Source organism: Phascolarctos cinereus, unplaced genomic scaffold (genome assembly GCF_003287225.1).
Source record: "Phascolarctos cinereus isolate Bilbo 61053 unplaced genomic scaffold, phaCin_HiC Scaffold_5;HRSCAF=322, whole genome shotgun sequence".
Lineage (NCBI taxonomy): Eukaryota > Metazoa > Chordata > Mammalia > Diprotodontia > Phascolarctidae > Phascolarctos > Phascolarctos cinereus.
Window position 1 is genome coordinate 233,307,004 of NW_027555958.1, and position 25,843 is coordinate 233,332,846.

Sequence of the window (25,843 nt, forward strand, 5' to 3'; positions counted from 1 at the left end):
TAAATGATAATACTCAGTTTTTTCTGGGTAGGCTATGCTTGGTTATAGTCTTAGCTCCTTTGCTTTCTGAAATATCATATTCCAAATCTTCCTCTCCTTTATCTTCTGGGTTCCTGATTATGTCTCTGGTGTATTTGAGTTATTTCTTTCTGGCTGCTTACAACATGTTTACCATGACTTGGGAGCTCTGGAATTTGGCTAAAATAATTCTGGGAGTTTTCATTTTGGGATCTCTTTCAGGAAATGATCAATGGATTCTTTCAGTTTCTATTTTAATTTCTGGTTCTAAAATATCTGGGCAGTTTTTCTTAGTAATTTATTGAAGCATGGTGTCTAGGCTCTTTTTTTTTTTATCATGGCTATCAGGAGGACCATAAAAATTCTTAAATTGTCTCTTTTTTTCATCTATTTGCCATTTCAGTTTTTCCTGAGATAGTTCACTTTTTTTTCATGCTTTAACCTTTTTTTTTGTTGGTTTGTTTCTTGATGTCTTATGAATACAATAGCTTCCACTTCACTAATTCTAATTTTTAAGAAATTATTTTCTTTAGTGAATTGTTGCATGTTTTTCCCCCCATTTGGCTAATTTTGCTCTTGAAGGAGTTATTTTCTTCAGTATTTTTGTGCCTTTAAAAATACAAGCTGTTAATTCTCTTTTCATAATTTTCTTGCATTGCTCTCATTTCTTTTCACAATTTTTCCTCTTCCTCTTTTATTTGATTTTTTAAATTTTTATCTTTTTTTTAAAATTTCTTTAGTTTGTCTAGGAATTCTTGTTTGGCCTGTGTCCAATCTGCATTTTTTTCCTTAAGGCTTTTCTTGTAGATGTTTTCATACCATTATCTTTTTCTGAGTTTGTGGCTTAAGCTTCCAACTTACTATAGTAGCTTTGAATTGCAGGTTCTTTTTTTGGTGTTTGCTCATTTTTCCAGTTTCTTTCTTTCTTTCTTTCTTTCTTTCTTTCTTTCTTTCTTTCTTTCTTTCTTTCTTTCTTTCTTTCTTTCTTTCTTTCTTTCTTCTTTTTTTAGGCAGTTGGAGTTAAGTGACTTGCCCAGGGTCACACAGCTAGTAAGTGTGAAGTGTTTGGTCTGAGGCCAGATTTGAACTCAGGTACTCCTGACTTCAGGGCCAGTGCTGTATCCACTGTGCCACCTAGCTACCCCTCCAGCTTATTTCTTGACTTTGAACTTTATGGTAGAGTTGGGCTCAGTTCACTTCCACTGTGTGGGGTTGGGGGTTTTATTGTCCCAAGCTTTAGGCTTTTTTTTTTTTTTTGCCTTGCTGTTTTCATAATTAATTCTGGGGGTCTGGAAGTTTTTGGTGTTTCCAAGATTGTGTGATTCAGGGAGAAATGTGGTCATTCCACTTCTAGTCTGTGCTCTGGTCCCTACCCAGGAAAGGACCCTGTTCCCTCGTGACCACAAGCTTTAATGCTATTCTTTCTACCAGATCTGAGACTAGAACTCCCAATCCATTGTGACTATATGCATTCCTCTTCCCCTTGGAATTGTGACCCAGAACTGGTTAATGGCAATGGAGTTATCATGCAGCACCCAACTCTGTACCAAGTGCCCATACAGGGGATCCTGTATAATTTCTTTCTGACCAGTGGATACCTTTCTATCTCTGGGCAGTGGGAGCTCCAGAACTGTTGCTGTTGCTGATGCTGTCATCACCACCACTAGCACCGAGGCCTGCAGCTAACATTGCTGCCACTCTGAACTCTGGGCCAACCTCTTCCTTAGTGTCAGAGGCCTCTCCTTCTGACCTCTCAAGATGTCTTGGGCTGGAAAAATGTTACCTTGATCTTTTGTTGGCTATGCTGCTCTAGAATTCTCTTTAATACATTATTACTGAGCTGTTTGGAGGGAGAGTTCAGCTGGAACGCTCCCTCAAATCTGCCATCTTGGCTCTGCCTCCTGAGGCTCAACTCAAGCACCTTCTTCTACAAAGACTTTTTTAATTCCACCTAATTGCTAGTGCCTTCTTCAAACACCATTTTGTACTTATCTTCTAATATTTTGCATTTGATTATGGGTATATGTTTTGCCATTTCCCCTTAAAATTAGGAAGCTCCTTGAAAAATGACCTCATTTTATGTGTATCTTTATTTTCTACTATCTAGTACAGTTCCTTGCTCTTCGTAGGCACATAATTTATAAATGCTTGTGGATTGATTAACCTAAAGACTTCTCCATTTTGGGTCCCTGGAAAAATTAAAAAAAAAAAACCTATAAAATATTCATGCTTTGTAAAGTCAAAAAGTAGGGATAAGTCACATACCCCATAAGTGACTATGATTCCTAGGAAGAACTCCAGATGGAGTAGTGATTGAGAAATTAAAGAAGAAACTATAATGAATCGTCTTTTCAATCAAATGTCACAAATTCAACCTCTGTGCAAATATCCAGAGCATGAACAATAGAAAAGATTTATATGGATGAAATATTTACATTTTAATGGGAGGTATATCTCCTGAGGGGTGTAGGGTATATTCAGGGGAGACTGGTACCTCTGGTATGAGGGCTTCTAAGCCCTTTTTAGGGGTGCTTTCCACCTTTAGTGTGCATTTGATTTACCCAACTCTTCTCTCTGGTTACAAGAACCTGTAATATGTACAGTAGCCACACCCCAGTAAACTGTTTCAGCAGGCAGGCAAAACCAGGTTGAAGGTAACTGAGGGGTCTCAGACCCTTCAGTGAGTTAGAGGGGTGTCTGCCCCAAGCAAGACTTTCCCTGGCAGAATGGGAGGATGAGAACAATTTGTTCCAACAGCCATGAAGTTGACAGAGACAGGTGCTGTGGAGCATTGAGAGCTTAGTTAGACAAAGAAGACACCCAGGTCTTTCACTGCATCCTGAGCCATCACTAGTCATCTTGATTTTGTCTTGCCAGTGGACTTTGATGACTGGAAGAGAGAATGAGGCCTACAACTTTATGGAGCTCTACCTCACTTAAATCCAATTTATGCATGAATCAGAAGATATTGCCCATGCCACTTTACCATTGCCTATCTCAAAGTCTTGTGGTGACAGGCAAGCGACAAAGCAAGAGATGCAGATAAACTGGGAGCTGCAGTCATAACCCTGTACATAGGTGGCTCAGGCCATAGGGTCATCTTCTCACTGAACTGAAACAGTAGTGGGATTTGGCAGCCCCCTGGGTAACTGAGTGGCCTTTTCTAAGGATAGCACTGCTCACCTCCTGGTGTAAGGAAGGGACTAGAAAAGGTGTCCTAAAAATTGTTTGCTTCACCTAACCCTGCCCTGCTTACCATGGCAGACAGAGATCCCATCCTGTAGTTGAAACACCAAAAAAAAATGTACAAAACTTTTGCAAAGGTGATTCAACTTGGTACAAGCCCTTTGAATGTGCACATGCTTATAGACAACATGAAATCTTATAGACCTGAAAGATGAATAGCTCTATTCATCTTTGTTGGAGCTCTCCCCCAAACCCATCCAAATACCTGTAAAAAATGTCTCTAAACAAAATCAAAAACAGCAGAACCCACAAACAGACAGAGTAAAACAAATTTCCAGCCCAAGACAACCTGGATAGTTGATTGGAAAGATTTATCACACCAGGCTGGGAGAGGAATACAGTTCAGCATGGGCATGCAGGCAAAAACCAGGCCTCAGCAAACCTGGAGCAGGTCTCAGAGGACTGAATCACAGGTAGCTGTGGTGGTTTCCAGACTCCTCAACCCACAATCTCCAAAGATAACTTAGAAGGTCAGTAGGAAAAGTCTGTGATCTCAGTGAGAGAGAAGCTCAGTCCTCGCCCCAGTCCCTGCACAGCCCCAGGACAGCAGCTTCTGAAGCATGGCCCACAGACAGAAGGGGGATTGAGGGGCTGATCAGAGGGGGATTCCGGGGATCTCTTTGCTGGTGCTGAGGCAGGATTCTCTTGCTTTGCCCGTGCTTTGATCTGGGTCACAGTACTGGGTGGTGGTTCTGGGGCAAGGAGGAGTGCTGGTGTAGTGGAGCTTGTGGTGGTAGTACAGAGAGAATCCTCCTCACAGTTCCAAGTTAGAAAAGAGTGCTTATGGTCACTCATAGACCAGAGCATGGGTCAGGAATGGAGTAAACACCTCACCCTTGATCATAACACTTTGGAAGAACTGAAAATTTACAGGTTCCTTGAAGTATCTCTGAAAATAGCTGCACAGAGCTCCCAAATCTCAGGATAGTACTCCCTCCACACTGGAAGCACAGCCCTACCTTAGCAAAGTTTGTAACTCAAGCAAATTGGCTGGGATCATGGGAAAAGTGTGCAAAAAAGTCAGACCATAGAATATTTCTTTGGTGACAAGAAAGATCAAAACATACAAGCAGAAGACAACAAAGTCAAAGCTCCTGCATCCAAAGTCTCCAAGAAAAATATGAATTGGTCCCATGCCATGGAAGAGCTCAAAAAAGATTTTAAGAGGCGAGTAACAGAAGTAGAGGAAAAACTGGGAAGAGAAATGAGAGTGATGCAAGAAAATCATGAAAAACAAGTCAACAGCTTGCTAAAAGAGACCCAAAAATATACTGAAGAAATTAACATCTTAAAAATAGCCTAACCCAAGTGGCAAAAGAGGTCCAAAAAGCTAATAAGAAGAATGCCTTCAAAAGTAGAATTGGCCAGATGGAAAAGGAAGTCCAAAAGCTCAGTGAAGAAAATACTTCCTTAAAAATTAGAACGGAACTGGAAGCTAGTGACTTTATGAGAAATCAGGACATTGTAAAACAAAACCAAAAGAATGAAAAAATAGAAGGCAATGTGAAATATCTCACTGGAAAAACAACTGACCTGGAAAATAGATCCAGGAGAAAGAATTTAAAAATTATTGGACTATCTGAAAGCCATGATCAAATAAAGAGCCTAGGCATCATCTTTCAAGAAATTATCAAAGAAAACTGCACTGATATTCTAGAACCAGAGGGCAAAATAGAAATGAAAGAATCCATTAATCACCTCCTGAAACAGATCCCCAAAGGAAAACTCCTAGGAATATTGTAGCCAAATTTCAGAGTTCTTAGGTCAAGGAGAAAATATTGCAAGCAGCCAGAAAGAAATAATTCAAGTATTATGGAAATACAATCAGGATAACACAAGATTTAGCAGCTTCTACATTAAGGGACAGGAGGGCTTGGAATAAAATATTCCAGGGGTCAAAGGAGATAGGATTACAACCAAGAATCAACTACCCAGCAAAACTGAATATAATCCTTCAGGGGAAAAAATGGTCATTCAGTGAAATAGAGGACTCTCAAGCATTCCTGATGAAAAAACCAGAGCTGAATAGAAAATTTGACTTTCAAATACAAGACTCAAGAGAGCATGAAAAGGGAACTTATTAAGGTTGAACTGTTTACATTCTTGCATGGAAAAATGATATTTGTAACTCATGAGAACTTTGTCAGTATTAAGGTAGTTGGAGGGAAAAAATTATATGTACGTATATATAAATAGGGGCACAGGGTGAGTTGAAGATGAATGGGGTGATATCTGGAGAATAAAATTAAGGGGTGAGAGAGCATTATACTGGGAGAAGGAGAAAGGGAGAGGTAGAATGGGGTAAATTATCTCACATAAAACAAACAAGAAAAGGCTTTTACAGTGGAGGGGAAATGGGGGAAGGTGAGAGGGAATGAATGAATCTTATTCTCATCAGATTTGGCTTAAGGAAGGAATAACATACACACTTAATTGGGCATGAACATCTATCTTACTCTGCAGAAAAATAGAGGAGAAGGGGATAAGAGAGCAGGGGAATGATAGAGAGGAGGACAGATTGAGGGAGGGGGTAATCAGAAGCAAACATTCTAAGGAGGGACTGGGTCAAAAGAGAGAATAGAATAAATGGGAGGCAGGATAGGATGAAGGGAAATATAGTTAGTTTTTCACAACATGAATACTATGGAAGTGTTTTGCATGCCTACACCTGTATAACCTATGTTGAGTTGCTTGACTTCCCAATGAGAGTGGGTGGGAAGGGAGGAAGAGAGAAAATTTGAAATCCAAAGTTTTGAAAACAAGTGTTAAAAATTGTTTTTACATGCAACTGGGAAATAAGATAGACAGGCAATGGAGTATAGAAATCTATCCCACCCTATAGGAAAATAGAAGGGGAAGGGAATACGAGAAAGTAGGGATAGAAGGGAGGGCAGACTGGGGGAAGGAATATTCAGAATGCATGCCATCTTGTGGTGGGGGGAGGGGAAAGATGGGCAGAAAATTTGGAACTCAAAATCTTGTGGAAGTGGATGTTAAAAACTAAAAATAAATATATCAATCAAAAATAAGTGTGCCCTGTGGACATATTCTCCACCCACCTCAACTTCCAACCCCACCCCAGATCTGGTTGTTAAACATTTAGCAGCACACCCTTGCTGTGATGTGATCTTTAAGTGCACTTTACCCTGGACTCTGTAAGTATTTGTGGAAGAGCAAGTCATAGATTTCTGGTGGTAATGTTTTAAATCAAAGGTTCTTCCTCTAACACCTTTGTAATTACTCATTTACAAAATCTACTTAAGGCTGAATGACTAAATGATTCTGAACTGATAAACCTGGAGAGTGTTATCATTGGGAGATCAACCTTATACCTGACTCCTCAGGGTTACCCCTAGAGCCCTGAGGGGAAGACGTAGCTAAAGTCTGAGGACTAACTCATTAGTGGGAATAGGAGTTGGTGTAAGGATCCTCAGAGTTTAAATGGGCTAAACCAAGAAGGGGACAAAAGGAAGGAACACTATGGGGTAAAGGGAGAGAAATTATCTGTAGTCATCTGGTTCTACTCTATAATTTTTAAAAAGAAACTGATAAAAGAATTGGTGTCACCATTACTCCTCAACTTCAAGTATTGCTGTTGTTCAGTCATTTTTCAATTGTGTCTGACTCTTTGTGACCCCATTTGGGGTTTTCTTGGCAAAGATACTGGAATGGTTTGCTGTTTCCTTCTCCAGCTCGTGTTACACATGAGGAAACTGAGGCAAACAGAGTTGAGTGATTCACCCAGGGTCACACAGTTCATAGGTGTCTGAGGCTGGATTTGAACTTGGGTCTTCCCGACTCCAGGCCCAGTGCTCTGTCCACTGCACCACCTAGCTGCCCTAATTTCAAATCCTAGTCACACACATCACTGGGAGTTTCCATGGTAGGGATGTTCTCCAGATATGTACTCTCCTATCATCCAGGTTTAGATTGATGTTCTTTGCTTTTCCCCTGAGTTTCCCCTCAATACTCTCGTGTTTCCTCAAAGACTTTTCTGCGGACATTAAAAGGTGTCAAACATGTGGCTTGTCCCAAGTGTGCCAGAGCTCCGTTAAAACATAGTTGGAAAATATTAACAAAATAAATAAAAATACACTAGAACATAGACATTTCATTTTAAAACTAAGTCAATATGTACCCACAGGGATCTTTATGGATGGATTAGTCACCCTCCATTTCTATTTGAGTTTGAAACCACTGGGCTACATCCTCAGAGAACAGTTCTATGAATGAGCAGAAGATGGGACTTAGGCTAAGTTTAATGGTGCATTGAAGAAAGACAACAAAAAGCTTGGTCTACCAAAGTTCTAATGTCATGCCCTTCTACAGCTAGGGTAGCATAAGGAAATAAGAACGACAACAAATAAATGATCAGAGCAGTCCAAATCATAAAAATATTTGTGTCATAGCAGTGTCATTTTTAATGCCAAGTATCCAATTCTAGCAATACATGACTCCAGTTTTTCTTCATCACTTTCAAAAAACAAGTAATATATCAAATAAACTCAAAAGCGGCGACAAGGAATGGGAGAAGGGAGAAAATAAATTCCCTTCTCTCAAAAAGAAGAAAAATGAAAGTGCTTCAATGAAACCTATACAAATATCCAAAGTTGAGCAGAAAAAAGCCCGTAAAAGGAAAACAACTAGGCAATTTTGTTACTAGAAGGTAAAATTTAACAACTTAAGAACACTATACAGCAGAAGGTCACAGTTTCACAAACAATCATAATATGAAGTATATTCATAATAAAAAAATATATTTTAAAGAGAAAAAAAAGAAAGTGAATTTTTAGTAGAATATAACTGATTTCATTTTGTTCTGAAATGACCAATTTACCATATATGACAACTGCCTGAACTGCAAGACCAGCCATGGTTTCCTTCAGTGTCTTCTTTCCTCTATTAATTGGTATAGAAAAGGGACTTTTTGCTAAGAAGGAGGATTTCAGAGTCTCTGAGATGTCCTCTTCCCTTGTCTAACCTGACAAGTAGTCCCTTTGATTTTTATGAAGCTATGTTAACAAGGACATATGCCTTCTATAACTCCTGTAGCTAATGATATACATTCTCCCTAATAAGCACATTTTTTTTTTGCCTTGTACAACTAGTGGCCATGTTTCTCCCATACTTAAAAAACCCTCATTTGATCACCCATACCCACTCTCACCCCATATCTCTTCACCCTTTTGTAGCAAAACTCTTTTTGAAGGCTGTTGATAATAGTTGCCTCTTCTTCCTTTTCTCTCTCTCTCTTCTTAAATCTCTATAGTTTGACATGAAATAAAACAACTGTCTCCAAAGATTGCACTAACAATCTTTTATTTGGCAAATCTAACCATCTTTTCCTCATCCTTCTTGACTTCTGTAACTTCTGCAACTATCTCTAATCCTCTTCTCCTAGAAACTCTTTCTCTCTAGTTTTTTGTGATACTACTCTGTCCTGGGTCTCTTCCTAAATATCTGAGTGGTCCTTTTCAGCCTTCTTTGTTGGGCCTTCACCTGGTGATACTAGTTAAAGGTGAGTCTTCCACAGGGTTCTGTCCTGTGCCCTCTTCTCCTCTGCCTTTATACTATTTTTCTTGGTGATATCATCTCCTTCTTTAAATTTAATTATCATCTCTGTGCTGAAGATTCTCAAATCTACTTATCCAGAGTCAACTTGTCTGCTTACTTCCTGTCACACATCTTTACCTATTCAACATCTTGAATAGGATATCCCATAGACATCTTAGACTCAGCATGTCCCAATCTAAACTTCATTAGCATTCTTCTCCCAAACACTCCTCTCTTCCTAACTTACCTATTGATGAGGACACCACAATCCTCCAAATTGTCCAGGCCAGCTATTGCTAGGTGTCATATTTGACTCCTCACTCCCCCCGCTTGTCCTCCACCCATGAAATTTCATGCCAATGCATATCCATTTTATCCATAAACTCCTCAAATACATTTTCTCTCCTTTGAAACTGCTGCTTTCTTGGTACAAGCCCTCACTGCTTCATCTTAGACCAATGTCATAGTCCAGGGTGTTGATTTGTCTCCCTCCCTCAAGTCTGAGGCCACCAGCATCCATCATCCATCAGTCGTCTTTTCCTAAAGCATAGACCTTCACTTCTCACTCTCTCACCTCTAAGATCAATATTCAATTCTTTCCTTGACATTCAAAGCCCCCTATAACTACCCCCATCCTCACTCCCACTCCGCAGTTCCATTCTTCTTACTTATTAACCCCACCCCCCACCCCATTTCACATCATGTGTTCTGGGATCCAGTGACACTAGCCTCATTGCTATTTTTCATACAACACATTCCCTTTATTGATGGTTCTTTTTCACCACTTCCCCCATACCTGGAGTATTTTCCCTGTTCATCTCAGCCTCCTGGCTTCCATGGTTTCCTTCAAGTCCCAGCTGACATGCCACCTTCTACATGAAACCTTTTCCATTCTCCCTTAATTTTAATTTCTTCCTTTGTTGATTACTTAAAATTTCTTTCCTGTGTATAGTATATTTGTACATAATTGTTTGCATGTTGACTTATCCTTTAGACTGTGAGCTTCTTGGGAGCTGGGACTGTATTTTGTCTTTCTTTGTATCCGAAAGACTTTTTAAAGTGCCTTAATAATAACAACTTAATAATAACAACTTAATAAATAACTCTATTTTCCATCAGTAGCTCTGCTTGGCTTCCACTCCAGGGAATAACATGCCCTCCCCATTAGGAAAAGGTGACACCTGAGATTTCATCACTAGAAAGGATGACTCAGGTTTTGATAGTCTACATCTTCTCAACTAACCTTCAGCTGACTCTTACCATTAATTGTAGGGCTGGAGAGCTGATCACTAAGCTCCTCCCAAAGCCTTCCTTTACAGAAGGTAACTCCATTTGGCTATCAGCAGCCCCATCCCTCCTGTCTGCTTTCTTTTATACTGCCTTCCCCCATTAGGTTATAAACTCCTTGTGGGCAGGAATTATCTCTTTTTCTTATTCATATCCCCAGTGCTTAGCACGATGCCTGGCACATAATCGTCGTTACATCTTTATTGAATTGAATTGAAATTGAATAAATGTTTAAATAGATCAATGATAGTTATTAACTCCCTTTATTATAAATGTTTGCCAGCTGACTTACTGACTCATAATTCCTCATCTATTGCCTTCTAATAGTCCCTTCTTCCATCTCATAGGATTTGTCCCAGGCCTTGGCTCTGCTTCTTATTCTGAAGTAGAACCAATGATAACTGCTCTGTTCTGTTAAAGGGGTTTTACCCCACCACGAATCATCAAAGGCCCATTTGCTAGGGGCAATTACATTATGCCTGTGTTTTATTGAAGACCATAAGCCTGCCATGAAGAATGTGCAAGAAATAGCAGCCTATTGCATAGTCTTTAAGTGGGGGACCTTTGGTATGTTAGAAGGAGCATTGTCCTGGGAGCTAGGAGACCTCAGTTCTAGCCCCAGATCTGCTTTTACTTGGCTTGGAAATGTTACTTGACTCCTCTGAACTCCTCTGAATTCCCTCATCTTTCAAAAGTGGAAGATAAAACTAACTAAGTCATTTTCCACTTGTAGGCTGCAGAGTCCAGCAACTCTTGTAAGAGATTCATCTCATTAAAAGACTCGGTAGTAAAAAAAAAAAATGAAACAAACAAAATGAACTTCAACTCATGTATTTATAAATGACTAAGTAGTGAATCTCCAACACACTTATAGCTTTTGTATCAGAGATGCCCTGCTAACAGAAGGGAGGTCAGGATAACCTTTAGCATCCTAAACTTTCCCTTCTGTGGCTAATAATACTCTCTCCCCTCCCCCACTAATGAATGGTAGACTCTGGGAATATCAGTATCAGGAACTCCACCAAGGGTAGCTATTAATTCTCTTTATAAGCATTTGTGTTAGGTTAGCTCAAAACTTTGAAAAGAAAGTCAATAGACTCCTTTCAGAAGGCAATCTCACCAAAGATTTCTCCCATTTCTGGTAGTGGACAGATGTGAGATACTGAAAAAGTCATCCTTGACACAGTCAATCACTTTATGTTACATTAAATTAACCCACAGGACAGCAGGATGTATTAACCCAATGATATCACTGTGAAGTTAGACTAGGAGAGGCATTCGTGGAGCCTCATGCTGTCTGCTTCTGTACAGGGCCCTGGTCTCTCTAGTCTCATGAAGATGAACGTGGCCACAGCACAGATTTCCTTCTTTTCCCACATTGGACTTGACATGCTTGAGGATCATACTACCTTGCATCACCTTAGGTTTTTAACATCTTTAAGAACAATCTATATTCTCATTGTTCTCTGAGCTCAGCCTCACTCCTGGATACATCTGTGACCTTGTCAGATTCCAAAGGTCAAGAGACTGCACATGAAGAGGTGTAGCTCTCATCACCTTCTCAGGAATTTATGCAGGAAAAGCTTTAAAAATATACAAGTTATCAAATGAGTCCTTACTCAGAACATCCTCTCAACTGAACTCTTACACCAGTGGTTCCTGAACTTTTTGGTCTAGGACACAATACACTCTTAAAAATTACTGAGAATCCCTAAAATGATTTTCTTTATGAGTTATATCCGTTGATATTTGCCACATTAGAAATTAAACTGATAAATTAGAATCAACTACTCATTGATTCAATTAAAATAATAACAATAATAAACATGTTACATCTTAATTCAAAATTCAAAACAATTTTTTTTAAGTATCAGTGAGAAGTGTCACTGTTTTACATAACTGGAAATCTATCCACTATCTGGCTTAACAGGAGAAAACTGGATTCTCATATCTGCTCTCCATTCAATCTGTTGCTACCCATTGTTTTAGCTGAAGTATATAAAAAAAAGCCTGGACTCACACAGATATACACTCAGAAAAAGGAGGTATACTTTAAGAGGCAAAGAGAGACTTAGTACAATTACGTAAATAGTTGTGACCTAAGAAGACCCCTGAAAAGAGGATTAAGGAGTGAGAAGCAACTCATTGTGCAGTGAATAGAGTTCTGGGCACAGAGTCAATTAGAGTTGGGTTCAAATCCAGCCTCAGATACTCACTAGTTGTGAGACTCTGGGTAAGTCACTAACCCTTTTTTTTTACCTTACTTTCCACAACTTTAAAATGAGAGGAATCAATACTACTTACTTCTCTGGGTAATTGTGAGAATCAATGAGGTAATATTTGTATAAAGCACTTTACATTGTGCCTGGCACGTAGTAGGCACCATATAATGCTCATTCTCTTCTCCCCTCTTCCAGAGGTCATGGGACCATTGAGAACTGCTGGATTAAATGGTTCTTGAGGCTTCCCTTGGCTGCAGATTTATCCTCTATGGTCCCATGACATAGTTTACATGGAAGGCAATCCTAGATATATCCCTATCTCTCCCCCAGAGGACTAATGGACAATATTTTCTCATTAGACCACAGTCCAACAGTCTCCCCTACCCATTCTCCCAACTCCCTTTAGCCAAATCACTTCCTGAGGAAAGAGAAAGGACAGAGAATGCTGGGTGGGAAGGACTTAGTCTGACCAGGAAGAAGAGGAAGATTCTCTCTGTATACTGCTGCTTCCTCCTGGCCACAGGGAGAGGACAAGGGAAGAGGCAGTGAGGAGCTGGCATCCTCCTCTCCTGAATGTTCTTCCTAAACAGAACCTGTTTCCCCAGCAGCTGCCATGCACCTGAAGTTGTCCTCTCAGACCAGACAAATCCATTTCCATTTGCCTGGATGTTGATGAAGTGCTAGGCCCAGTTCTCCTTACCTTCACCCTCTTCCCTTTGCCCAGGCTCATTGGATACCGAAACATGGGGTAGATGTGTGTGAGATCAGGAAGCCTATGGTATGACAAGCTGCAGTAGTGGTTCTAAGGGCCAAGGCACTTCTGCTCCTTCCTCTCCTCCCACTTCCCCAACCATAGCCTCTCCCACTCTCTCTTACTTCTTCTTTCCTCTCAGAGGCTCAGAATCCGGCAGTGGAGAATCAGGACCAACACCCTCCTGCCATCCATCAGGCCAAGGACAGCATGAAGAGACCACCTCCCATGTCCCCTGCCTCTGGACCCACAGAATCATGATGGCCCAGGCAGCCCCACTGCTACTGCTGCTGCCTTTGCTGTTAATGGGTACCTGGGGGTGGAGGAGGTTAGGGAAGGGTAGAGGTGATGACTGACAGGGAGCAGAGAAGAGAGAGGAGAGTGGCAGAAGGGAGGGAGTACAATGTTGTGTTGCAATGAGGGACTGGGGAGGGATGGGAGCAGTGGTGTGCTGGAGCCAGCTCACACTGGCTTAGAAGAGCTGATTGTTCAATTTGCAGTGAGAGCATTTACAATTTGAAAATTGGCAAACACTGCATACGAACGAAGAGTTGATTAATTGCTCAGTTAATTGGCTAGTCTTTAAAAAAGGAGGGAGAAAATGTCAATAATGCAAATTAAACTTTAAAATGTGTCATGAGTAGGTATGTATACATGTAGATGGATATGCTTATATATATAAAGTGATAGAGGAGACAGAAGAAAGAAGGAAAGACAGAGAAGGGGAGGGAAGAAGAAGAGTGACAGAGGGAAGGAAAGAGAAAGAATTGAGAGAACTGGTTGTTAATTGTTTACTAGCACATCACTGATTCAGAGGCTCCTTTGGGTGAGAGGCAGGTTCTTTAAGGCTTGTTTTCTAAGAAGAATGTAGTATTTAAGGAGACCAGCCCCCTTACCTTATTCCTGTTCTTCAGTCAAGGAAGGAAGGGACTCAAGGGAGGCCCAGCTGGGCTCCCCCTGACCTGATGAACTGCTTTTCAGGTTCACAGGGAGAGGTGTTGCCAGTGAAGTACCAGGAGGGGCAGACACTCAGAGTGAACTGTGGCTACAATCCCCAGAGAGCTGAGAAGAGGTGGAAAATCTGGTGTAAAGTGAGAGAGGATGAAAGGTGGTGTGAAAGAATAATTACCAGGAACTCAGTGGACACTGCACAACTTACAGACCTACAAGCCTCCCTGGTGGATGACACCTACACTGGTACCATCACCATCACCACGTCTAACCTCAGAGTGAAGGACTCGGGCATCTATTGGTGTGGAATCTATGACCCTGTCAGTGACACTACTGATGTTCTCAGGACAATCAGGCTGGAGGTTTCTCCAGGTAAGGCTCTGCCAACTCAATCCCCTTCAGTTCCAGCAGAGCTTAGGAAATACCTGGTGTGAACATGACCGTGGGCTAGGATGTGAAGTTGGGTCTCCTTGGGGTCTCCAGGGAGAAGCTGCTCCCCCTCCTTCAGTCCTTCAGCTTCCTGCCCCTCCCCGTTCCCTTCCACTCCTCACTTCCTTCCAAACCACAGTTTTGATGGTAGCTCCTTTTCTGGTCCCTGGGGAAGGTGAGGCGTTTCCTTCTGTGGTCTCATTCCCATGCAGGGCCAACATTTGTCCTGGGGCTTCTAAGTCTTGGGTGTCCTGTGTCACACACTCACATTCATTCATACAAATGTACCTGTGGCTTACACAAGCATAGATGCACACAGGGTCCTCCCAACATATACACAGACACAGAATTGTGCTTCACTGATTTAGGGTGCTTGAAGCTCTGGCCCCAGGAGACAAGGAGAGGGGTGTGCTTCCATCGGAGGCATTGTTGGAGCAGTTCCTGGCAGGTTCTGATGAAGAGCATAGACATAAGATCAAGTTTTAGTTGTGAAAATAACTCGTGCTGTGACCCTGAGATGTCATTCCACCTCTCTCAGGCTTAGTTCCTCATTTATAAAATGAGGTTGGAGGGGAGAGATGTGATTGTAACAATGAGAGTGGGAATTACAAATGCTCTGCATTTGAGAATTTTTAGTATTGCCTTCATTCTGGACACCAACCACAGTCACCTCCTAGGGATAGAGGAAGCATCCCATAGGGATATCCTTGGTCAAGCCATCAGAGTGCCTTGGGGTGTCAAAGGAGTCTGATGGTGACATTAGCAGTAGAAACAATAAGCTAGAATACATAACAAAACATAATGAATGAGATATGACATACTATATTATATTAGCCCACAGCATGCTTGCATATGATGCCTAAAGCTTTTTCAGGGCTCAACACCTTTTTGGGGCCAGCAGCCTAGTGTTCTGGCTTCTCCAGGGAAGAGGAGGCATGTGAGGTGTGGGGTCAAGGCCGAGTGTTTTCTTCCTCTGTTCTTCTTTCAGCCACAACATCGAAGACCACCAAACATTCTCAAGCTACCACTGAGACACCTCTCATGACGTCTGCCATACCTTTGGCCACCAGCAGGTACAATTCCTTTTTGGAAATCCATTGTGTGTCAAGATCTCCTAGCCTCAGCGGTCATTGTGGGGTTCACTAATGCTGCCCCACACTCAGTCCAAAGTGACCTCTTTCCAGGCTTTCCTGCTGGATGGGAAAAGAAAAGGGCAAACAAGAGGACCTGAGGGTTCCCTGGGGCCTAGTGGAACTGTACTGACTAGCTTTTTCCCTTTCCCTCATTTCCAAGTTCAGGATGTCTTGAAATCTGATTTCTTTTAGCCCTGGCCTGACATTTTTAGTCCTGAACCTATACTAACTACCCTGTGTCATATGCTAAGCCAGGGGTGGGGAACCTTTTCATAGTGGAAGGCTCCATTAATATTTAGCAGTAATCAAATAAAATAAAAATATGAAAGAGGAAAAAAATTATTAATGAAAATGAAAGGATTTGTTCTATAAAATTTCTAGTAAGTCAAACGGTTGATCTTAGGGACCCAGAAGGCCACAGTTTCCTCATCTGTGTGATAAGTCCTTCCCTTACTGCACCACTATATTTTTGATGGTGGTTATTGTTTATGACACTTCCTCATCTCCAGATAAACCAGGAAGCCCCAAATTCCTCTCTGATGAACAACTTTTTCTTCTTGATAAGCTGGGAAGCATTCCCTCATGACTGATGGGCAGCTCTAGTGGCTTCCTATTGCTTGGAGGATGAAGTCCTGGGTTCCGTCTGACACTCTTCAGACTCTGGTTCCAGCCAACTTTTCTAGATTGATAGAACCTTGCTGTATTCCACATCCTCCATGTTCCAGCCAAACAGTCTTCCTTGCTTTTCCTCACACACAACATGCCAGCTCTCATTTCTAAGCCTGTACGCTGTCTCTGTCCCATGCTTCAATGCAAGCCCTCCTCACTTCAGCCTTTAGTTATCTGGAGCTTCCTTCAAGTCTCAACTCAAACACTTTCAAAGAGACTTTCTTCATCCCCCCTAATTGCCAGTGACTCCTAAACATTTCTTTGTATTTTTCTGGTTGAATGTTGCATCTACTTGTTGGTGAATGTGTTGTCATCCCCCTAGAATATTGGGAAGCTCCTTGCAGGGCTTCTGTCCTGCTTTCCCCCCATCTAGTACAGCTCCTGGCTCTGGGCAGGCACTTAGTTCATAAACACTCCTGGATTCATTCAGAGACCTGAACCCTGCTTTGGGCCTCTGTGACAAGAGAAAACTAAATAGAAAAAAATCAACTCTTCAGACATCCCAAAGTCACAAAGGGAGGAGAAATGGTGACTAGGATTCCTACTGTAGGATGTTATGTTTTTTCCTCTCTCTTCCCTTCCCTCTCTGTGGTGGCTCACCCTCATTCTGTCTTTGTTCTTTTATTCTCTGAAGCCTAAGGCCTGCTGGTGTTCCCTTGAGGAGCCAAGGAGGCCTTATCTTCTTCACCTCCATCCATTAACCCTTTACAGTGGACACACTGTGCACCAAATGCAGACAGTACCTAGAAAGGATTCCATCAGTAAGTCAGCCAGTAAGGTACCTAGAATTTATTAAGTACCTACTGTATGTTGAATACTAGGCTAAGCTCTGAAGATACAGAGGAAGGGAAAGACCATCTCTAGTTTCAAGGAGCTCACAGAAAAATGGGGGAGACAAGATGCAAACAATTCTGTAGAACATTCTACATACAGGATAAACTATACAGGAGATAACACACATAGGAGATAATCAACAGAGGGAATGTAGGAACCTCCATGGGTAGGGTTAAGACCTGAGCAGTCACTCACCCCACCACCATACCCCCTGCCACATCCCAGTTATATCTCACTTTTCTTGCTTTCCTCTGTCCCATAGGCCATCACACTCTTCCATTTTCTCCAGTTCCCCAGTTATCCAAGTACTATGTGGGCTCATTGTGACCAAAAGCCTAGTCTTCACAGCTCTGGTGATGTGTTTGGGCAGGTACAGGAGCTAAGGTGAGTAGGGACCCTCAATCTGACTTCATTTTAACTCCACCAGGAAGCATGACTTTTTCAATTCCCAGACAAAAGCAGCTCCCTGAGCCCTAAACTCTGAAGGAAAGATGCCCAGGCATCTAAAAGTCTCATTCTTAGGTCCAGATGCTGAGGTAGTGTAGTTGAGAATTCCTTGAAATTGCAAGAGTAGGAGCCAAGATGGTGAAGTAAAAAGATAGTCACTCTCACCCTCCCCTATGAACCTCTGAAGGCCCAGAAAATATCGCCCCAGGAGAAACCCTGGAAGAGCTGAACCAGAAGAGGATGGGGAGCAGCAGTGCAGTAGCCCAGGTAGCTTGAGAGATTAATGGGAAAGGTCCCTCTTTACCTTGGGGAAGGGGAGCAGCACCAAATGGAAGGTCCCAGCAAGCTAGAGGAAAACTTCACTTTAGCACACCAGGAGGAGATCCTGAAACCCAAGTTGTGGAGCAGGCAAACACCAACACCTGGACCCCCAAGTGCCTCAGTGAGGGTGGGGGAACCAGTGAAAATCAGTTCAGAAAACCACTAAGTGCCTTGGCATTCTACAGCAAACAAGTCTCCCAGTGCCTCAGCAAAAGTAAGGTAAGGAGCACTACAAAGGGCCCCAGGCAGATAAACACCCTGCAACATCCATCTGAAAGGAGCTGAAGAAAGCAAAAGGAAAGGAAAAGCAGGCAACCTAGAGTTGGCCTAGAGTTCCAGCCTTGCTGATTGCAGCCCAATACCAGATAAGCAGCCAGAATCCTACAGTTTCCAACTGCCAACATCGGAGACCCCAGCACACAAAGCCAGTGACCAAGACCTAGGCTCCCAACACAAGAAGCTTGGGTCAGTGCCCTCTGCTCCCCAGCAGGAGAGTTCAATCTCTTTAAAGGCCAGGGAATAAGGAAACACTATGAGCAAAAAGAAACATACCATAGATTCATATTATGAAAAGAGTGAAGATCAAGGCAGAAATTCTGAAGAGGACATTGTCAACAAACCCACATCTGTAACCTCAAAAGGGAATATGAATTGGTCTGAAGCCCAAAAAGCCTTCTTATAAGAGCTCAAGAAGGATTTTAAAAATGAAATGAGAGAGGTAGAAGAGTCCTTGAAAAATATAATTGGCCAAATGGAGGAGGTAAAAAATCTAATAGAAAAAAAATTTGTTAAAAATTAAAATTGGCCAAATGGAAGCTAATGACTATGAGAGAGCAAGAATGAGTTAAACAGAAACAAAAAAATGAAAACATAGATCAAAATGTAAAATACCTCACTGGTATAACAACTGACCTGGAAAATTGATCCAGGAGAGACAATTTAAAAATTATTGGTCTACCTGAAAATCACGATGAAAAAAAGAGCCTGGACAGTATCTTTCAGGAAATCATAAAGGAAAACTGCCCTGAGGTCCTAGAACCAGAAGGTAAAATAGCCATAGAAAAAAATCCACTGATCACCTCCTGAAAGAGATCCCAAATTGAAAACGCCAAGAAACATAGTAGCCGAATTCCAAAATTACCAGGTCAAAGAGAAAATATTGCAAGCAGCCAGAAAGAAACAATTTAAATATCATGGAACCATAGTCAGGATAATACAAGACCTTGCAACTTCTACATTAAAAGATCATAGGGTATGGAACATGATATTCCATAAGGCAAAGGAACTTGGATTACAACCAAGGATCAACTACCCATCGAAAATGAGTACAATCTTTCAGGGGAGGAGATGGATATTCAGTGAAATAGTGGACTTCCAAACCTTCTTGATAAAAAGACCAGAGCTCAACAGAAAATTTGATCTTCAAGTACAAGACTCAAGAGAGACATAAAAAGGTAAATGGGACAGAAAGATACAATATATTGTCAATAAGGGCAAACTGTTTACATCCCTACAAGGGAAGGTGACATTTGCAACTCTTAAGAACTGTATTGTTATTACACCATGTTAAAGGAGTATACATACAGGGGGTGGATATACTTTTTTCAGATCTGCCTTTCTGCATTGGATTGTGAGGTTTTTGTGCCCTAGTACATGGTCAATTTTTGTGTATGTGACAATGCAGAAGGCAGAAATATTAAATGCATCCTTTTCAGATCATGATACAACAAAATTATATGTATTAAAGGGCCATGGAAAGGTAGACTAAAACATAATTGGAAACTAAATCATCTAATCCTTTAAAATGAGTGGGTCAAACAACAAATCATAGAAACAATCAATAATTTCATTCAAGAGAATGACAATAATGAGACAAAACATACCAAAACTTATGGGATGCAGTGAAAGCAGTTCTTAAGGGAAGTTTTATATCTCTAAATGCTTACATAAATAAAATAGAAAAAGAGGAGATTAATGAATTGGGCATACAACTAAAAAAACTAGAAAAAGAACAAATTAAAAATCTCAACTAAACACCAAATTAGAAATATTGAAAACCAAAGGAAAAATTAATAAAATTGAAATTAAGAAAACTATTGAACTAATAAATAAAACTAAGAGCTGGTTTTATGAAAAAACCAATAAAATAGATAAACCTTTGGTTAATTTAATTAAAAAAAGAAAGAAGAAAACCAAATTACTAGTATCAAGAATGAAAAGGGTGAAGCTACCACCAAGGAAGAGGAAATTAAAACAATAATTAGGAATTATTTTGCCCAACTATATGCCAACAAATTTGACAATCTTAGTGAAATGGATACATATTTACAAAAATATAAATTGCCCAGATTAACAGAAGAGGAAGTAAAATACTTAAATAACCCCATCTCAGAAAAAGAAATTGAACAAGCCATTGATGAACTCCCTAGGAAAAAATCTCCAGGGCCAGATGGATTTACATGCAAATTCTATCAAACATTTAAAGAACAATTAATTCCAATACTATATAGACTATTTGGGAAAATAGGTGAAGAAGGAGTCTTACCAAATTCTTTTTATGATACAAATATGGTGTTGATACCTAAACCAGGAAGAGTCAAAATAGAGAAAGAAAATTATAGACCAATTTCTCTAATGAATATAGATGCAAAAATTTTAAACAAAATATTAGCAAATAGATTACAGCAACTTATCACAAGAATAATACACTATGACCAGGTAGGATTTATACCAGGAATGCAGGGTTGGTTCAATATTAGGAAAACTATCAGCATCTTGAGCATATCAACACCAAAACCAACAGAAACCACATGATCATCTCAATAGATGCAGAAAAAGCTTTTGATAAAATACAACACCCATTCCTATTAAAAACACTAGAAAGCATAGGTATAAATGGAGTCTTCCTTAAAATAATAAATAGCATCTATCTAAAACCTTCAGCAAGCATTATATGTAATGGGGACAGCTAGAAGCATTTCCAATAAGATCAGGGGTGAAACAAGGATGTCCATTATCACCACTGTTGTTCAATATTGTACTGGAAATTAGCTTTAGCAATAAGAGAAGAAAAAGAAATTGAAGGCATTAGAATAGGCAAAGAAGAAACAAAGCTATCACTCTTTGCAGATGACATGATGATATACTTAGAGAATCCTAGAGAATCAAGTAAAAAACTACTTGAAATAATAAACAACTTTAGCAAAGTTGCAGGCTATAAAATAAACCCACATAAATCATCAGCATTTCTATATATTACCAACAAAGCCCAACAGCAAGAGATAGAAAGAGAAATCCATTTAAACTTACTGTAGACATATAAAACCCAGAAACAAGGAACTCTATGAACACAATTACAAAACACTTTCACACAAATAAAATCAGATCTAAATAATTGGAAAAACATCAGTTGCTCATGGGTAGGCCGAGCTAATATAATAAAAATGACAATCCTACCTAAGCTAATTTACTTATTCAGTGCCATACCAATCAAACTACCAAAAAATTATTTATAGAGTTAGAAAAAATAATAACAAGATTCATTTGGAAAAACAAAAGGTCCAGAATATCAAAGGAACTAATGAAAAGAAATGCAGGGAAGGTGGCCTAGCAATTCCAGATCTTAAATTGTATTATAAAGCAGCAATCATCAAAACTGCTTGGTACTGGCTAAGAAATAGAGGTGGATCAGTGGAATAGGTTAAATATGCAAGACACAGTAGTCAATGACTATAGTAATCTATTATTTGATAAACCCAAAGACCCCAGCTTCTGGGATAAGAACCCACTCTTTGAAAAAAACTGCTGGGAAAACTGGAAAAGAGTATGGCAGAAACTAGGCATAGACCCAAAGCTCACACCATATACCAAAATAAAGTCAAAATGGGTTCATGACTTAGATATAAAGGCTGACATAAGAAACTGGGAGAACAAGGAATAGTTTACCTATCAGATCTATGGAGAACAGAAGAATTCATGACCAAACAGGAGATAGAGAACATTAAAAAGCAAAATGGATAATTTTGATTACATTAAATTGAAAAGTTTTTGCACAAACAAAGCCAATGCAACTAAGATTAGAAGGAAGGTAGAAAATTGGGAAAGAATTTTTACAACCAGTCTCTCTGAAAGGCCTCATTTCTAAAATATATAGAGAATTAAGACAAATTTATAAGAAACAAGCCATTCCCCAATTGATAAATGGTCAAAGGATATGAACAGACAGTTCTCAGATGAAGAAATTAAAGCCATCTATAGTTGTATGAAAAAATGTTCTAAATCACTGCGGATTAGAGAAATGCAAATCAAAACAACTCTGAGGTGGCACATCACAACTATCAGATTGGGCAAGATGACAAAACAAGAAAATGATAAATGTTGGAGATGATGTGGGAAAATTGGAACACTAATGCATTGTTAGTGGAGCTGTGAAATGATCCAACCATTTTGGAGAGCAATTTAGAACTATACCCAAAGGGCTATAAAAATGACCCAGCAATAGCACTTCTAGGGCTATATCCCAAAGAGATCATACAAATGGGAAAAGGACCCACATGTACAAAAATATTCATAGCAGCTCTTTTTGTGGTGGCAAAGAATTGGAAATTGAGAGGATGCCCATCAATTGGGGAATGGCTGAGCAAGTTGTGGTATATGAATGTAATGGAATACTATTGTGCTATAAGAAATGATGGATAAGCTGACTTCAGAAAAACCTGGAAAGACTTGTATGGTCTGATGCTGAGTGAAGTGAGCAGAACCAAGAGAACGTTGTACACAATAACAGCCACATTGGTCAATGACTAATATTGATAAACTTAACCATTTCCAGCATTACAAAGATCTAAGACATCTCCAAAGGCCTCATGATGGAAAATGCTATCCACATGCAAAGAAAGAACTATGGAATTTGAATACAGATTTAAGCATACTATTTGCTATTTTTTTTCCTCTTCTGTTAAGTTTTGTTTCCTCTTTCTGGTGGTTCCTCCTATTGGTTCTAATTCTTACTTATAACATCACTAATGTGATAATATGTTTAATAGGAATGTATATGTATAGTCTATATCAGATCATTCGCTGTCTTGGGGAGGGTGGTGGGGAGGAAGGGGTAGAAAAATTTCAAACTCAAAAGCATATGGAAGTGATTGTTGATAAATCAAAATTAATTAATTTTTTTAAAAAAAGAAAATGCAGGAGTGATGAACAAACAGGAGGAAATATCATCCTAAATATAAGTAGGTGTTTCTGGCATTGGCCTGAAGGCTGTGAGCTAGAGGACCTGGGGATGGCTTGTCTGAGCTTGTGTCCCCAAAGGAGAGGCAGGATGTGGGGTAATAAGAAAATAAAAATGGAGGCTTGTTCATGTTTGGTTTGTTTGTTTTTCTTTCTGTCATTGATTCTGCCTGTAGGGCTGGGGTCTGTACCTAGACAGTCCTGGGCGGTTTTGGGTTAGAATTGAAAGCAAGAGGTAACAGGCTTGAAAAAAAAAAAGGAATAATATCAGGCTGTAGGACAGTGGGGAACGATTATTACCTGAATTTTCTCTTCTTTCCTCAGGTAAAGGAAGGAGTCACTCTGAGCTTTCTCAGGACCAAAATGACCTGAAGTGAAATGAACTCATTTCAATGTACATCTCAACCTGAGGTACATTCCTGCCATCCTGAGCTTGGCCCAGGCCACCAGCAATATGCAGACATCCCTATCAGCACAGGCAGTCCAGCCACCATACCCATGCTGATTCCCTGTCCAGATCCTTGAAGCCCTTTTCATGCCCTTTCAGCTTTCAGTGGACCTCAGAGCTCACCTCTTTTTTTTTTCTCTTATGATGAGAAGCACCTATGACTATTTCTGTCATTCTTATTACTCTGTAGATGGGTCAATCTGTTTCTCTTAGGCCTTAGAATGGCTCCTCATTGCATTTGAAATGAAGTTCAAAATCCAAGTACTCAGGACCTTTCATGGTGTGGCCGTCAAATATTGATCCAATCTTCTTTCTCACTATTTCCCTGCAGAGACTCTCCCTTATGGCCAGGTTGGACTCTTCATGTTCTCTAGAATATCATATAAAACTCAAGTATCAAAGGGGGCCACTCACCTGTATATAAAGATCCCTCTGTGCTGTTTGACTTACAAAAACCAGTTATTAATATCATCTGCATTATATTGTATTTAATTTATATTGTTATCTATTTCCCAATTATATCTTAATCTGGTTCAGGGTGCACTTGGGAGCATTGTGGGTGATGTGCAGCCCACATGCGCATTTGGACACATCTGCTCTAGAACAGGGTTATGTTCACCTGCCTATCTTGCTCCTTCCTATTCTGCCTATTTCTAAGGTCCTTCTAGGCTCCTATTCAGGACTTTTATTCATTAAAAGACTTTAGGAATCCTAACTCTTTTAAGAAGACGTGTGTGATCCCACAACCAGATTTGAGGCCCCACTTCTGTTAAAATCCATTGACATTCTATTTCTCCTTTCATATTTATCACTCCCAAACCTGTATTGTCCCAAAGTGGGCTCTTATAGACCAGGGGATCCCAGCCTGGGGTATGTGACCTTTTTCTATAAATATTTTGAAAAGTAGTTTTTCAGGCAGCTAGGTGGCACAGTGGATAGAGTACTGGGCTTGGAGCCAGGAAGACTCATCTTCCTTAATTCAAATCTGCCTTCAGACACTTAGTAGCTGTGGGACCCTGGGCACTCATCCCTGTTTGCCTTAGTTCCTCATCTGTAACACAGACAAGTGAAGGAAATGGAGACTCATTCCTGTATTCTGAACCCACATGAGGTAACAAAGAGTCAGACATGATGGAAAAATGACTGAACAATATTTGTTTCAGGAGTATTGCTTTTCTTCTTATCTAGAGGGTAAATTCAGACATATGGAGAGAATGGAAAGTAGGCAGGAAGAAGAGGGCATAGATTTTGGTTGCTTTCCAAAAAAGAAATCTTTTTTTGAATAAAAGAAAGAGAATAAGGACTTCTAAGAAAGAGATATCTGACCAGGGAATGGGTGCCCCTCATGTACCTCAAGAGGGGCATTGAGAATGTAGGGATCTCAGTATGACTTAGTTATCTCCTGTTTGGTCAAGATACTATTCCCTATTTTGGGTAATGTTATGAAATGTCTTTTGATAAAAAGAGGGGAGGATTTAGGACAAATCAAAAATAAACACAGAATTGTGGATCTCATACAACTGTTGACTGAGCAGAATCTATCAACTTGGAAAACTCCAGTAGTCCTAGTACCCAAACACAGATACACACACACACACACACACACACACACACACACACACACACACACACTTATGGATTTATTCATTTCCATAGTTCACTGCTACCATACAGGAGAAATGCTCCCTCAGGTTACTGAGACATGTACCCCCATTTTAAAAAAACAGGAATCCCTGAGCACTGGGCTCTCAGGCACAAGGACATTCACAAGACATCTTCCACTGAATCCTTTTTGAGAAAATTCTCCATCTTTGGGGTATTTCACCAAGGCTTTTTCTCCCCTTTCTCTAAAAGGAGGAGTGTCTCTGTTACACATATTTTTTGGAGGAAATTTGGGGGTTAACATCACAGATGACAAAGAAGAGAGTATCTCACTGAAGGGTAAAGGAGATAAAAATAAAAAAATAGGAAAAGGGAAGATGGGTTTGGTTCCTCAGGGAGTGTAGGAGTTTGCATTGGAGCATCCCTTATCAAGCAAGAGTAGGGACAGCTACAGACTAGCTCATGAAGCATTGGCTGAGCTCTCCTGGTAACTTCCGGGGAAACAGGTTGACAGAATAGAAGGGATAGACACTTGAGGATGATGCAGTCTCTGGAAGAGTCCTTTTCTCCCATGCTCACCATCCCACACATCACAGCTACAGCAGAATAGGGGGATGCATCAAAGTTCTACCTCTCTGAAGGGGCAATCTCACCACAGATTGCTGCCATTTCAGGCAGTAGGCAGACCTGAGACTGA

General features: G+C 40.3%; 1 protein-coding gene across 1 annotated transcript; it reads left to right on the forward strand.

Moving 5' to 3' along the window:
- Positions 1-13,195: 13,195 nt before the first annotated feature.
- LOC110217192 (natural cytotoxicity triggering receptor 2-like) lies at positions 13,196-24,015 on the forward strand. The gene is made up of 5 exons (XM_020999409.2): positions 13,196-13,386; positions 14,059-14,400; positions 15,446-15,530; positions 17,356-17,477; positions 23,421-24,015. The coding sequence occupies exons 1-4, from the start codon at positions 13,335-13,337 to the stop codon at positions 17,474-17,476; spliced, it is 600 nt and encodes a 199-aa protein (XP_020855068.1). The 5' UTR covers positions 13,196-13,334; the 3' UTR covers position 17,477; positions 23,421-24,015.
- The last annotated feature ends 1,828 nt before the right edge of the window (positions 24,016-25,843 follow it).